The 15,821-nt window shown below is 32.9% G+C and overlaps 1 protein-coding gene across 17 annotated transcripts in view; it reads right to left on the bottom strand.

The window, feature by feature from the left end:
* Window positions 1–15,821, bottom strand: part of LOC129751152 (TLD domain-containing protein 2) — a 637,530-nt gene that overhangs the window by 211,585 nt on the left and 410,124 nt on the right. For 12 of the 17 annotated variants that reach the window (XM_055746481.1, XM_055746482.1, XM_055746484.1 and 9 more), the window contains one exon: window positions 5,840–5,908. The exons of 4 other annotated variants lie outside the window; for them this stretch is intronic. In XM_055746481.1, the coding sequence (XP_055602456.1) occupies window positions 5,840–5,908 (69 nt within the window). Of the gene's footprint in view, window positions 1–5,839; window positions 5,909–13,555; window positions 14,136–15,821 lie in introns of those variants that run through there. One more of the 17 variants, XM_055746488.1, reaches the window with a different exon arrangement.

Below are 15,821 nucleotides of genomic sequence, written 5' to 3'. Positions count from 1 at the left end.
GTTGTTTGTAGGGTTCAGATTTACATTACAAATTGAGCATTAGATTACAAATTGAGCATTTAGAATAAGATTTCCAGATTGTCGGGTTTTATCCGGGTTGCCCGGATATTTAATACCAAATTTGGGGACAGTCCAGCCCAGTCCGGTTTTCCGGATTTTATTGAAAAATGCCCGGATTTATTCACTTTATTTGGTATATAAAACTAAAAAAAAAACAAATTGTGTTGTAAACATTTTTTATTCAGGCCTCCAAATCCAAATTTTTTGAGCAAGTTGTATAAAAATAATCAGGAAAGGTTTTTTAAAAGCCAAAAATTCGATTTAAAATCTGTCGATAAGTTTAGATGAATTTTTTTTAATTCTTTTTCTACATGTGTTGAGTAATTTTTGGGTTTTGACCGAATTTGCCCGGATATTGCCAGGATTTTCGGACGTCAATTTCAAAATCAAACGCTCTGATTTTGCAACATTTTGCAATGCAAATTAGAAAGGAAATGGAATATTTCAATGTTCTTCAATGGAATTTTAAATTTATCACTTCAGTTTCTGATTCAAACTGAATTCATTTTTCCATTGTAAAAACCAAAAGCAAAAACTAAGCATAGCAACCACACATAGTTAAGTTGCAAGCATCGAAATAAAATTGACTGGATAAGTTTTTTTCAAAGAATAGAAAACTGCAAAACGTCTTAAAAGTTTTTTACAGGATGAACAAAGTTTTTTGAAAAGGTTCTCAGGTTATTATATCAACTGTAAAAAAAACTATCTGAAACTTTATTACATAATGATTTGAAAAACAAAATTGAAACACAGCCCTTTTCCATGAGTTTCCAATAAGCTAATATCAGTTTAAAATTGAATCCACAAAACTGGATAAAGAATATTATAAACATGTTTCCGAATTCAATGTGAACTTGATTGTCTAGCAAAAAGCATTAGTTTTATGAAAGAATTGGTCTTATACCTATTGAAAATTCAGTAGAATTGTCAACAAGTATATTGCAAGAATCGACAATCGAGAAGATCTTAATAATATTGACAACTTTGAAATTATACATTGAATCTAAAAACCTTCAATTGATAATTTTCAATCAGTAGGGGAGAATGAGGAAACTTGATCCCTAGGGATAATTGATTCCTCATGTATATCTCGAAACTGGAATGACTTAGGTACACGGATCAAATGTTCAAGAAAAATGTGCCAAATGGAGCAACACAACTATGCTTTAAGCTCAAAAAATTAAACAACAAAATTTTTTTGAGTTATTGAACTTTGTTTGAAAAATTTCACAAAATGCGACTTGAAGATCTTTTTTTATCATTTTAAAATGTTTCTGAAAAAATTAAAACAAAAACACGTATTCTGATACACAAATCGTTAGAGTGTAATATGAACTTCAAAATACCATATTTTCAAAACAATGGTAAACTCTAAAACATTTTTCAATTAAAGTTTTCTAAAATGTTCATTATGGGTTCAATTGATCCCTAGAGTTCAAAAAGGTATTTTCTTATAAATAGATCGAGATTGTTACTGATTACTAGATTACGGTTATTATATATTTTTTCTTAAATTCAGAAAATAGCGCCTTATAGTATGCAATGTCTCTAGAAATGAGACATAGTTTTGGAATTTTCTTCTTCTGATATTTATGAACTGTGAAATGAGAAAAACATAACCAAAAGAGTCAAAAGTTTTTTTTTTAATTTTGTTTAATTTTTTACAAGGCCCCCGGAATAAAGGATCAAGTCTCCCTTAACTTAAAAAATATCGCAATTTTTTAACTTCCACGAAAATGCTTTTAGTTCATCTACGGGTTCATTTATCGTTCCAAATTTTGGAGCATACAAACTTGAAATTACACGCTGTCAGAAAATGCAAAAGACGACGAGTTTCTAAAATTTTACAAAAAGATATGATAAAAATAAGAAAAGGGGATTAAGTATCTCCATTCTCCCCTATAGTTTAATTTTTTCTGTCAGTCATTATTTTTCTTTATAAAACCCTTCAAAGACTTAAATATACTTTCATATTACTTTTGAGATTACATGTAGTTTAAAAAAATTAGGCTTCAAAGAAAAGAATAGATATCATTTAAAAGTTTTCTAAAGAACTCTTTCGATGGACCTAGAAAAGTTATATATAACAGTTTTGTTGATGTTCAGAATTTGATTAGAAACTGTTTAGGATTTTTTTATAAGATTAAGTAAACCAATTTTTAAATAAATCCCTATTAAAACAGTGCGTACAACATCTGTTGAAGCTTAATAATTTTAAGATATTTGAGATTATGCCAGTTAGGATCATAATTTTCATGAATACAACCAATGCCTTATGGGCAAAAATGTATAAACCGCGAAAAAGTTCAATATCCACTTTCCTACAATAAAAAAAATCTATAAACAAACACTAACCTTGAGTGAATATGCCGGGAGAAACGACTGGACATAGTTTCAATCGCCGTACAAGCTTACAAACTGAAATAAAATGCTTTTATACCAAAATGCTAACTTAGACATGAAAGTTTCAAACCAAATGAGACCTCTCTTGTATGATTTATTCCAGTTCAAACTTACTTTTTCTTTAACGGTTTGAATTCTATTCAATTTCACTCGATTTCTTGAAATAAAAATCACACAACATGGGTCTCATTTGATTAAAAACATTTTAAGTCCAAACATGCTTTTTCTGAACTGTTTGAAAAATGTAGGGGACTTGAGAGTAAACCAGCTTTCACTCGATTTCTCGTAAAAAAATCACACAAGAAAGGTCTCATTTGGTTTAAAATTTTCAAGTCCTAACACCTTTTACTGAATTATTTGAAAAATGTAGGTGAATTAAGGGTAAAAAAAACCATAACTCCATTTCACAAAGCATGCGGTAGCTATTTGAAAAATGTAGAGTAATTGAAGTTAAAAACATTAAAAATTCCATTTCCTGAAGTGTGCGCTGGCTAAAACAGTCTTCATTCGATTCCTTTGGTCCATTTTTATTAGAAAAAAAGTAGGGGAATTGAGAGTAAACCAGCCATAACTTAATTTTACAGAGCATGCGATGGCAAGAACAGCCATTAATCGATCTCTCGGAAAAAATCATACAAGATAGGTCTCATTTGGTTTGAAATTTTCAAGTCCTTACTCCATTTTTCAAAGCGTAGTGTGACTCAAACAGCTTTCACTCGATTTCTCGGAAAAAATGACACATTTGGTTTGAAATTTTCAAGTCCTAACAACTTTTTTCTGAATTAATTGAAAATTTATGGGAATCAAGGGTAGAAAACCATTATTCTATTTCTCGAAAAAAAAAAATTCACACAAAATAAGTCGCATGTGATTAAAAATGTTCTAGTCCCAACATGCTTTGTATGAACTATTCGAAAAAGGCAGGGGATTTCGGGGTTAATTAGACCTAACTCCATTTTCCGAAGCTTGGGGTGGCTCAACAGTCTTCCTTTGATTCTTTGAGGAAAATACAGAAAGGTCTATTTTTCTTCAACATTTGGAAGACCAAGTCAGCGTTTTGGTGGATATTTAACAAAATACAGGGGAACTAGGGGTTTAAAAGGCATTATATCTCCGTTCGTAAGTCTGTATGCAAGAATGCTAAAAAAAATTGTGTTTTTGACAAAAAAAAAAACTCAAATTCTGGGATTTGAACCTAAAATTCTGTGACGGTTTTCTGTGACGCTATTCTATGAAGTTCATCGGCAAATCATGTAAAACATTTACAAATTGAATACTACTTATAGTTTTAATCTAAATTTGCATTACCTTCTTTTCATATTTTAATGAATTACAGGCAGACATAAAAAGTCGAAAGTGACATAAAAATGTATAATTTTGGAAATCTGTACAAAATTTAGAAAATTTGTGAATTCTGTGAAAATTTTCAAAATTCTGTTATGTGTGACACAGATTCTGTAACTAAAATTTGCTCAATGCTCTGTGAAAATACCAATTTTTCTGTGATCTCGGCAACCTTGCTTGCAAGGCGTTTGAAACTATGTGCATTCGATATTTCCCTCATTTTTACTTAAGGATAGTATTTTTCCATAGATTTTGTTCGTGTACGAAGGAAGATACTGAACTTTACTCGTTGTTTATACTAAGGTTGCCAGATTGCCCGGTTTTATCCGGATTTCCCCCCCAGCAATCATTTTTGTAGGTATATTTCTCAACAAAATTTGTTATACGTTTCTTATACATAATAGAATCATCGCATAAAACTCGAATAAATAGCAGTGGAGGCAATATACAAACATATTTTTAACTTCTGTCTTTAGCTATTAGAATTATACAATTTGAACGATATTCATCACCTAGTTCGAACATTCTGAAAGCATGCGAGAGAGCGCAAGTTTTGCTCTCAATGCATGCAAACCGTTGCCAGCGCCAATATTTCCTGCTTCTCTCATTGAACAATTTTTCAAAATGGACTATCTGATTTTTAGCAATCTGATTGCACTGCTTACCGCAGAGAGAACAACAAGATAGTTTTCCCACTTGAATCCCGCGCGGGAGTAAAAATTTTCAAATATGGAGAACTTTTTATCATTATCGATTCATACCGACTTTAAGTAACTATTTTTACAATCGTTTACTTATTTGGTAGGAATCGCGATTCGCATTAACATTGTTTACGATTTGAGCTATTATTTCTAATGCGATTTTATGTGTACTGGGCCGTACCTTTTACATGAAATTTGTGAAAAGCCACTCTAAATTTTTATAACAAATGAATTTATGTGGGTTTCGTTCTTGATTTATACTGGATAGTTCCTAAGTTTTGCGCAAATTTACCAGATTTCTCCCGGAATTCAAGATAACAAATTTTAAAATCAAATGCCTGAATATTGCCAAAATTTTAGATAAATAGAATGGAATTGCCTGATCTCGATACGTGCTGGGTAAGTTCAGATTAGCTTATTCATGTGTAATAATCGACAAAATATGAAATTCGTAAACATTGCATTGTGAACAAGATTGAAAGAAGAAAAAATGTCAAAATTGTTTTTTTTTCATTTTCAGGCATGCTGTAGTGTGCGTTTTAAACCTAGCTAAGATCGTTTTGATTGATTGACCATATTTTGTCGTTTTTTTTTCTGAGCCCTTCAACAATGCCGAAACCAACCTCACGATTGATGGCTGATTAGTTTGAACCCTAATTTCGAGTGTCCGGTCATCACACGGAAGAACTTGAACATGGTCTCGAAACTTGATGTTCTGTTTTTTTTCTTACTATTCCATCTCTCCTCAAGAAGCAATTCGGAAATCCTAATTTATACGACGTGGCCGCTTTAATACCATTTTAAGTTTATATTCACCACGGGTTATTAACACATCATTATAAGGTCGTTAGCGAGTTAGTTAAACTCATTCGAGCGACCGTCCATTCAATTCGATTGGTAAGCAAGAAGGTACAAACATAAGTAAGGACCGGGTTTGTTGTTTGTAAACACAACCGGTCGACCGATGAAGTGTCTAGCCAAGCGAAGTCACTCATTCTTACGGCAACGAGACACACAAGAGGGCACAGCACATTCGTGTTGCTACCTACTATTTCATCAATCAGAGGGCTTCAAGGATGTTGTTGTATTTTTAAGGGTTTTTTTGTCGTAATTTGTTCGGTTGAAGGGAGTTTTTCGTGTTAGATAGAGGGTTCATAAAACTGAACTTACATTTCCGGAATTTGCTTACATCATTGGACTCAATGAAGAATTTTAGAAATCATTCGATAAAAACTGAACAAATCAATGAGCAAAAAAAATCTGTGTAAATCTGCTGAAAGAAGGGTAACAAAAATATGTATCTAAAAAATTATAAAGAAATCATAACTAACCTTCGATACGGTGGATCAAGGCTGTCCGAACTTTTGGACAGTATCACGTCCTGACTAGCGCGACGGGTCCTGGAAATCGCCGGCAACGGTTCCGGTGTACGTTTTCGGATTTTTCCCAACGGACCAACACCCGTAGAAATAGGTTTAACAAAAAATCACACCGACACAAATTGGACATGCATCAAACATTTTATCGGTCGATGGTGAATTTTTGGGATTCAGATGATGTTATCCGCAGGCAGCAGGCAGTAATAGGGTATATGATGATCCATGTCATGTCGATGGGTAAACGGGAACGGGAAATGACAGCACACAAATATATACCAAAATAAACGGTTCCGATTGGAAGTGAACGGGGAATGAAAAGAGAAAAAAAGAAAAAAAAATACGAATCCAAATTAAAAATAAGAAAAATGATCAAGTGAGAAAACTTATTCTAAACAATGTAAAATAAAATTTGAACTACCAAACTAGCATTAATGATTGTTTTGAAATCAATAAACCACTAACAGGAACAATATAATGTAAATTAAGTACCAGAAACTTAAAATATTTCAGAACAATCGATTAGACATAAATAAAAAAAATCAACAAATAAAAAAATACAAACAACAATGTTAAGGAAAAAAAATCCAATCCGCCCCCAACCCCCTCTTTAATTTAAAAATCATAAACTAATCTACATACTAATAATTATTTTTATAACTTCAGATTTTTAAATGTCTAAATAGTGAAAAAAATGCGAGTGTAGATTAACACAAGAAACATTAGGGCTTTTTCTGTGAGTCGAGCTAAAGGACTCAACAACTTTCATTACTACGTTTGGATTCAACAGAGTAATTTCAAGCAAGTAAGGTCAGTTCAGAAGACTCATGATGAGTTCTCTACATCCATCCAAGTTGGCATTTCTTGTTGAAAACGCCACACACAATGCACGGCAAGTCATGATACTTGACTCGCATAGTAAGATCCATTCTAAAATTTTTACAATTTTATATGAAAAAATAAAGTTTTTCTTGCATCACAAAATCCATGTGATGGTCAAACTTATCTTCAACACTCGTTTGTAGATTCTCGCTTAATTGGTTTTTTCTTTTAATAAGTCAGTACACAAAAAAAATATCTCGCAAAGTATAAACAAACGTCTGGAAAAAAGAACAAAAAATAAATGGCAAAATTTTAAATTAAAAAAAAAATTTTTGAATCAAAATTTCTTTAAGGTGTTTTGAACTTTGAAAAAAAAAAAATAGCTAACATCCCCTTTTTGTAGGTATATTTCGCAACAAACTTTATTATACTTTTCATATACATTATAGAGTCATCGCATAAAACTCGAAAGCACAGCACTTACCTACCAAATTGAAAGCAATATACATGCATAATTTTATTTTTTGGCTTAAGCGATAAGAATTATACAAATTTGACGATATTCAACATCTTATTCATACATCATGAAAGTGTGCAAAAGAGCGCTATTTTTGCTCTAAATGTATTTAAACCGACAACATTTGCTGCTCCTCTTATTGGACTTTTTCCAAATGAACCAGAACCATCTGATTTTTAGTAAACTGGTGTACTGCTTATCACAGAAAGAACAACAAGGTTGTTTTCTCACTTGAATCCCGCGCGAGAGAACAAACATGGCAGACTTTTTGTCATATCCGATTCATACCGACTTTAAAGGACTCGGTAGGTTGTGACCGTCGATGACGGAAGTGTTTTGTTTTCGTGGAAAAAATTTCATGTGCTCTCAAACCCTTATGTCAAATGTTTATTTATCTTGTCTTTCTAGAATGCGGTCGGCAAATCATACTTATCGAGGATTAAAACTTTTGAAGTCATCTATTCATGTTTGGTATCCGGAAAACGTTAAAGCTAAGTATTCTATTTTTTTTTTTTTGGATAATCAGTTAGTCAAAACTGGAAATCAACCTTAAATACTACAATGTTTTAAATGCGGAAAGCTATTCACAAATATTTTTGTCAAATTAAAAATGTAACAAAAAAACATTTCGTTTTTTTTGATGAAATGATGTTCAATGTTTTCAAACCAATCGTTATTCAAATTATATTTTTAACGAAATTGGTTCATTTTAATGTTTAAATCATGGATTGACTTATTAAATAACTTCTGTTGACATTTCTCTTCAATTTTTCCTTATTCAAGTGTTCTAAATTTTGAAGACTCATCGATACTCATTTATATCATGATTAAATCATAAACAGGGAACATGTTAAATCCAAATGTTTCTGATTAAATGCGGAAAGTCGTTACCTGAATTTTTCAATTGAAATTGTTTAAAATAATCAACATTATATTTTTTATATGTGATCGCATTCTCTCCATTTCTCTTGAAAAAAGTGGTAAAACGTTCTATTTGGACTTGTTTTCTTTAATATGGAATTTTTCTCCAAAATATTTAAACTGTTACATTTTTATTGGTTTTTAAATTCCCACAAAAATATGATTTAGAACACCGGTTTGAATATCATTTCAAAATTTTCATATAATTGAACAACAACTATTAGAGATATGAAAATGGAAATCAAATTGATAGATTGTCTTCTAATGTGTTTAAGTCATTATCACCTTTCAAAAATGTTGTTTCTTACCTGGTTTAAATGTTTTAATAAATATAAATTATATTTCAGGAGAAAAAGCTATTAGCATAACACTAGTCAAAAGTGTTTCCTTATTATTTCCTTCCCCCCACATTCCCTACAAAATTTTTTGCAAGGATGCAGAGGTGACCTCGGTCCTTAAGCACAAAGTTGTTCTTTTATCCCTTTCTCATTTTTTCTATCCTATCAATTGACTACTAGGACGTGGCCGGCGCCGTTATTGATGTTTAAAGAGAGAGCATCAGTTTTGTACATTGTGAATGTGTAGCCAATCCCAGGTTCCGTTCATTTGACCTCTGAGCAAAATTAACGGCCTCGGTCAATCACGGAGTAGCAACCATTGGCGATGTGCAACTTGTTCTACTGAGCCACGCCTGCGAACTTGGAATCCGAAATGTATTGACTTGTGTTTAAACCAAATTAAGAAATCAATCACAGAGTATACTAGAATACTTATAAATTCTTCATCCAGATATCTTAAGGAGCATTTCGGGTTCAATGATTCAAGGTGGATGTGCGTAGTCAATCAAGCTAAGCTTAGCTAAGCTATCCGATTCAAACCGACTTTAAATAACGATTTTTACGATCGTTTGCTTATCTGGTTGGTATTCGCGTTAACATTGTTTACAGTTTGCTTGTTTTTTTTTTATTATTTTCATTTTAGAAAATGATTTTTTATTATTTACATTTTAGAAAATGTATACTATCTTTTCTAGTTATCTTAAACCAATCCACAGGCAATTAACACACGACGTATTACAGGACACGACACTTAACGTTCTTACAAATGGAAAAAAGGATTCAAAATGACTTTTTTTGTCGACCGGTTTCGGGCTCGATGTTGCCCATCTACAGGACGATCTTCGACTGATCACACGAAGAAATTACTAGCAGGATCATACAACGAGTGTCGTAGTATTCGTCGAAAGAAGGTTCCTTTATGGGATTTTTCTTTTGGTGAAGGTGAAAAGCGGCGCATAATTGGGGGGTCATCTTCGTTCATTAGCGGTTTTTCTGAAGTACTAATGAACATCGACACCCATGCGTTCAAAACCGAAACCGGTCGACAAAAAAGGTAATTTTGAATCCTTTTTTCCGTTTGTAAGAACGTCAAGTGTCGTGTCCTGTAATACGTCGTGTGTTAATTGTGTAGTTAAGTTCTTACGTTGGCACAAATCCGCTTAAAATGAGCAATCCGAAGGTTTGCAAAAACAGATTATAATGTTTCATTACAATTTGAACCCATTTTTTTTTTATCAAATCCTACTGGTTTGAAGTCTTCTGAAAAGTTGTTCATCTGATCAAAATATTTAATTTGAAGTAACTTTTTTTTCATCTAGAAGTTGTTTAATTTGATCTAGATAACTTTGTTTAGCTGATCTTCTTTATTAACTAAGCTACTCAGTCGATCGGCGTGAAAATTTTCAGGTAAACCCTTACCCTTAGGACCGTTGAAAAGTTAAATTATGTTTTAAGATCCCTCTCCTCACAAGAATGGAGGGCTCCCATACAAATGTTACCTGAATATCTGCACAACTCTTGAATTAATAATGCAAATGGATCCAAATTTGTCAAGAGAGAAATGCATGTTATTATAACGCTAGTTTGAGACCCATCTCTTTTCTGGAAGAAGATTTCATAGAAATGGTACAAATTTCTGAGTTTCTAAAAACTAATCAAGTAACCACAAAAGATCTAACAACTGGTAGAAACTTGACAAGGAACAAATCAAGCAAATTGAACCAAATTTGGCCTCCGAGGATTTCGAGGTACGACAAATCGTTTATTATGATGACTTGAAACTCATTCCATCTAAGAAACAAATGCTTCCATACAAATCTTTATATATAAAAAGCAATTTCTGTGGGTTTGTTTGTTTGTTTGTCCTCTATAGACTCAGCCATCTTAAGAGCTAGAGGTCTGAAATTTGGCGTGGCTGCTCATTAGGACCAGGAATGATAAAAATGTTTTCAGATTTTCAGATGACCCCTTCTGCAAATATACGTGCAAATATACGTGTAAACATATCGTATATAATGAAGCAAAACCAGTATATACGTACTATTTTGGAGGCCATATAGCAAACATATTCTTGATTTGGATTGTATTAAATCACGATTTGGACGACTTGTCATGCGCATCATTTACGACTACCCTGGTTCTTTTTGGAATATACAATGTAATTTACATCATCATATAGATGATTGAGGTTGTAATATACGACATTTTTCGTAACAATATGGAAAGTTTGACGACTTATTTGGTCATCTTCTGCGACTTGAGTGCAGGGCTCTCAGTTTCCATCACTTGAATAAAAATAAGATTATTATATTTTTTTGTACTTTAAACCAATTGGTTTATTCATCCCCAAAAATAATAAAAATAAGATTATTTCAAAGAAATGCGTTTTTTTTGCTGTCAAATTTAAGTTTATGTCGTACAAATTTGTTATTTGCCTGATTGATGTTTTTTTCAACGCTCATGAAGTTATTGTTAGTACCTGGACTTGATTCCCTAACCATACGATCTGCAGCTCATGATGGTTCCTCGACGCTATCTGGAATATATAAATTCAAGAGGATTTGCTTCAAAGGCATTAAACCAAAAGCAAATCGTATATTTCTATAACAAAAATCTTTTAAATCGTAGAACACGTCATCGATGATCTAAAAATAGATCAGCATTGTGAAGCTTCCTTAAATACGAGTCTAATCATCGATGTCGTATTATCATAAACGATTTTATTGAACTTATTTGTATTCTTTAACGATTGCCAGCAAATACGTTTTACGAACATCAGACATGCGAATTAATTTGCATAGGTATACGATTGCATGCACATTATTACGAATCAATGCAGTTATATACGATTTTATAGCATATATCTCCAAGTGGCAAGCAAAGCTGCAAGCTTATTTTCTTTCTGTTAAGATCTATCATCTGGTTGTTATGATAATACAAATCGAATTTCATGTTAAAAAAATCATAATTTCGAAAAATTTTATGCCTAGCACGACAAAATCTATCAATCATGGCTGATAATCGTCCCAGACAACCATTTGGTGGGTATTTCGAATTTGCAACACAAATATACGTGCAAATATACGTGTAAACAAATCGTATATAATGCAGCAAAACCAGTATATACGTGTTATTTTGGAGTCCATATAGGTACATTAGCACATAATTTCTTGATTTGGATTGTGTTGTCGTAATAAAATCATGCAATGTATTCAAATACGAAAATGAGTTAAAATTACATTGTATACGATATAATCTGTAAAATAAAATACGTCTTCTGGTTGTCTGTGGTATATCGGTCGTTTCACAGATTTTTTGCGAATTGTCGTACACAAAGGTCGAGTTCATATGTACATAAATACGAGTCTCTCTTCTTGTCGTAATAAAATCATGCAATGCATCTAAATACGATAAAGAATATGCATGGGCCGCACCTTGTAGGCGTAGATATACGAAAATGAGTTTAAATATCATTCTATACGATATAATGTGTCAAATAAAATACGACTTCTGGTTGTCTGGGCGTCCATACAAGACAAATTTTTGTAAGGGGTCAGCCAAAGGGGTCTTCCATATTACCTGTTCGCTGTTTCTGCGATATTGACACGTTATCATACATCGTATTCAGATGAAAATTGGTACACGGTAGTGTTGTGTGACGTGCAATCGATCTGAGGTATCGAATTTAGTGTAAGCGATCGGCAAAAGGGGTCGTCCATATTAACTTTTTAATATCTTAGTAATATTGACGTTTTTAAACATCGGATTGGGATGAAAATTTGCACATAGGAGTAATAAGGGACAAACAATTGATTTCACTTATTCAATTTAAAGTCGGGGGTCGACCAAAGGGTTCGTCCATATCAACTATTCACTGTATTGTCGTTATTTAAGATCGGATTTAGATGGATATTTGTACACGAGAGTTTTGAGGGACGAGTAATCGATTTCAGGTATAAAATTCAGTGTAAGGGGCCGGCAAAAGGTGTCGTCCATATTAACCTTTCAATATTTTTGCAATATCGTCGTTATTATATATCGGATTGGGACGAAAATTTGCACACTGTAGTTTTCAGGGCCGGGCAATCGATTTCAGGTGTCAAATGTTTTGCCAGGGGTCGACGAAAGGGGTCGTTCATTTTAATTTTTCACTGTTTTTAGCAATATTGACGTTTATATGCAATGGATTGCTTTGAAAATTTGCACACACAAGTTTTGAGAGAAGGGCAATTGATTTCAGATATCAAAGATTGAATAAGAGGCCACCGAAAGGGGTTTTTCTTTTTAGCAATATTTGCGTTGTTATGCAATGATCGAATCAAAATTTATACACGGGGATTTTTGGCTCCGTCAATTGATTCCTGATTTCAAATTTAGTAGCAGACGACAGAAAAAGATATCGTATAATATTTTTGCAATTATTACTTAACAATGAATTCGGAAGTGCATCTGGAAAATGCTTGGCAATTGACTTTCATACAAACTTTTCATGGCACATTCCAAGTTTAAAGCGAATCAGAGTCGTATGGGATCAGCTAGTATATCTTTAAATAAGAAAATTACGCCTTTAAGTATGCAATGGAAAAAGGGTAGAAGAAAATCTTTAAAATTCATTTTGTCTGACACTTTTTAACTGTGATATAAATTGGAGCTTTTATCTTTAGATATTAATTAGGGCATCCCTATTGAAGGATCAGGTTTCCTTTAACTTTCAAAATGTCACTTTTTTTTTAGTCCCATGAAAACCCTTCTGCTTCATTATTGTTCCAAAAAGATGCGAAGAAAATAAGAAAAAGGGATCAAGCATCCCAATTATCCTCTATAGTGAGTTTTTTTTCAAATAAATATATTTAAAATAATATTTTGTGAGAAAAAAAAGAAACTAAAAATCAAAATAAAATCTCTCAACTGCGTGCTCGCTTTGAAAGAATCGTGGTCAGTTATCAACAGATGTTTCTCGATTTCATGGTGTATCAAATTAAAAACAGTGACAGCCTGTCTGTCTAATGAATTATCACTTAGCATATTTTAGTAACTATAGCTATCCAGACTAAAGCGACGACCGATTCTTACCAGTACTGCCGCTTGAACATCGACAAATGGGACTTTGATTTGCGTCTGCCACCGCCAGGTTTCTCCAGCTGATTGATATCTTCGAGAGAGCCTCCGATATCCATTTTTAAAAGCCAATCACCTCTGCTGTTTGATTGGGTTGGACGATTTTGCTAATTAACTTTTGTTTTGATTTTTTTTTATTTGTTTCACTTCACTCTTTTTAACCGATGGGTTAGATTTTTCGATACTTTCGGCCTTCAATCACTGACACCCAACTTTTGACTTATAAATATAGATTGTATGAATCACTTGGCCCGTTTCAATCGACCCGTTTTAATTTTTTTTGCTCCCTGGATTAAATCGAATGTAGCACACACACTTCAACACTGGAACACAACAATTGGCAGTGAGCTACCGGACGGATCAATTTTAATCCACCCAGTCCCACACCCGATGGGGATTAAGTTTATCTCAGGCGTGGGGATTCCGAATTTTCAGGGCCTCTCGCTGCGTCAAGTTTCCGAAAAGCACTTCTAGCCAAACAACTTGTTACTCCCCCGAATATCTGACAGCTTCGATTGAGTAGGACTTACTTGGTTATGGCCCGGGCCTTTACGTCAAACTTTGACACCACCGACGATTGTCCACGCGAGTTCCAGTAAACATACAAGAGGTGTAGTATCAATTATACGATTGTTGTTTGGCCGTCGATAAACAACACGACCGGACAAAAGAGCAATATTTGAGCTTTTTATTACCGGTGTTCTATATCAATGCGGGCACTCTCTCTCTCTCTCTGCTCCCGGTTGACACATTCATCGCGTCAGAGAGTTCCATCGATAACGTTTGCGACTGATAAGAACATCGTATGAATCACAGACAATCGGACGTGAACGGTTGAACAATACAGATATAATAAATATACCGTTCAACCTAACATTTTACCGTTAAATCAAACTATTTTTAACCCCTGATCTAAAAATAAAAATTGAAACCTCACCTAAAAGCAAAACACTCACGTGAGTGCAATTATGGGTCCAGTTGCATTATCTCAACAACAACGAACGACTAATGTAATCAAACCCAATCACAAATTGAGTAACGCATTCGCGCTAGCTAGCTAGGAGCAATCAGCTGATGTCTGGCGACGATGAAATGTGGAATCGATAAGGGCCTTGATTGAAAATTATAATTTATCAAATCTTTGGAATCGAGCTGTGAAGCCCCAACCAGAGGTAACGATAAGATAAAGTGTGATAAACTGTTGTTTTGCTTTTTGAGGTTAAAATTTAATATAAAAAAAAATAAATTAAAAAAATCCATTTAAAATCCTATATTGATGATTGCAAGTAACAAATACTTATGGTCACAAGTCACAAATATTTATACAATAAATTATACCTTATTATTGTATGTTGAAAATTCATATTTTGGATTGATGTTTTTGTTAATCTAGTATTCTAAATGAAGCCATCAGTGCCAAAATGCTAAAAGTGCATAAAAAATACCTTTGAGAAATCCCACTTTTAAACTTTTGTGAGGCGTTTTTTCCATATTTTTTCAATAAATTTTATTTTTCGATCAAACAAGAAATTATTAGAACACAATTTAAAAAATCTGAAATTTGCTTGAAATACAGTTTCAAGTATGGACAACCTTTTAAGAAACATTGAAGCACTATGATAGAAATTCTATCCATTTGATTCAGAGGACGTTAAATTGATTTGAGTGATTCGTTCAAAATTTGTGTAACGAATCACATTCGAAAGTGAAGAGCTAAATAATCAAAAAATATCTGATAATGTCTTAGAAGGTCATCAACGTTTCATAAGTAATAAATTCATAAAATAACACTGTTGCTTGAAATTCTAGAATTGTAGTCTCAATCTCTCAAAATTTTAATGATGTACCTACATATTTTTTTAAACCGTTGTGATGTGCATTAGAAAATTCAAAAGTTACTCAAATTTCTAAAACTTTATACTCTAGGTAGAATTAAATCAATTTTTACGTTTCAAGCAATCATTATACAAATATTTTGAAAAGTTCTTTAAGTTTTTGTTTATTCATCTCCACATAGATTTTAACACTCCCTACTGAAGTGAGGATACTTGATCCCTGGGGATACTTGGTTCCTTCGCTATATCTTAAAACAGGAATGTCTTGCAAATATCAAATGTTCTAAAGAAATGTGCCAAATAGAACAAAACAAAAACGGTGTTATCTCAACAAATTTTCAAAATATTATTTTTCTAGTTATTGAACTTTGTTCGAAAAATTAAAC

The sequence above is a fragment of the Uranotaenia lowii genome, chromosome 3 (genome assembly GCF_029784155.1).
Source record: "Uranotaenia lowii strain MFRU-FL chromosome 3, ASM2978415v1, whole genome shotgun sequence".
Taxonomy (NCBI): Eukaryota; Metazoa; Arthropoda; class Insecta; order Diptera; family Culicidae; genus Uranotaenia; species Uranotaenia lowii.
The sequence above is the reverse complement of the archived record's forward strand: the minus strand, read 5'-3'. Positions and strand labels throughout refer to the sequence as shown.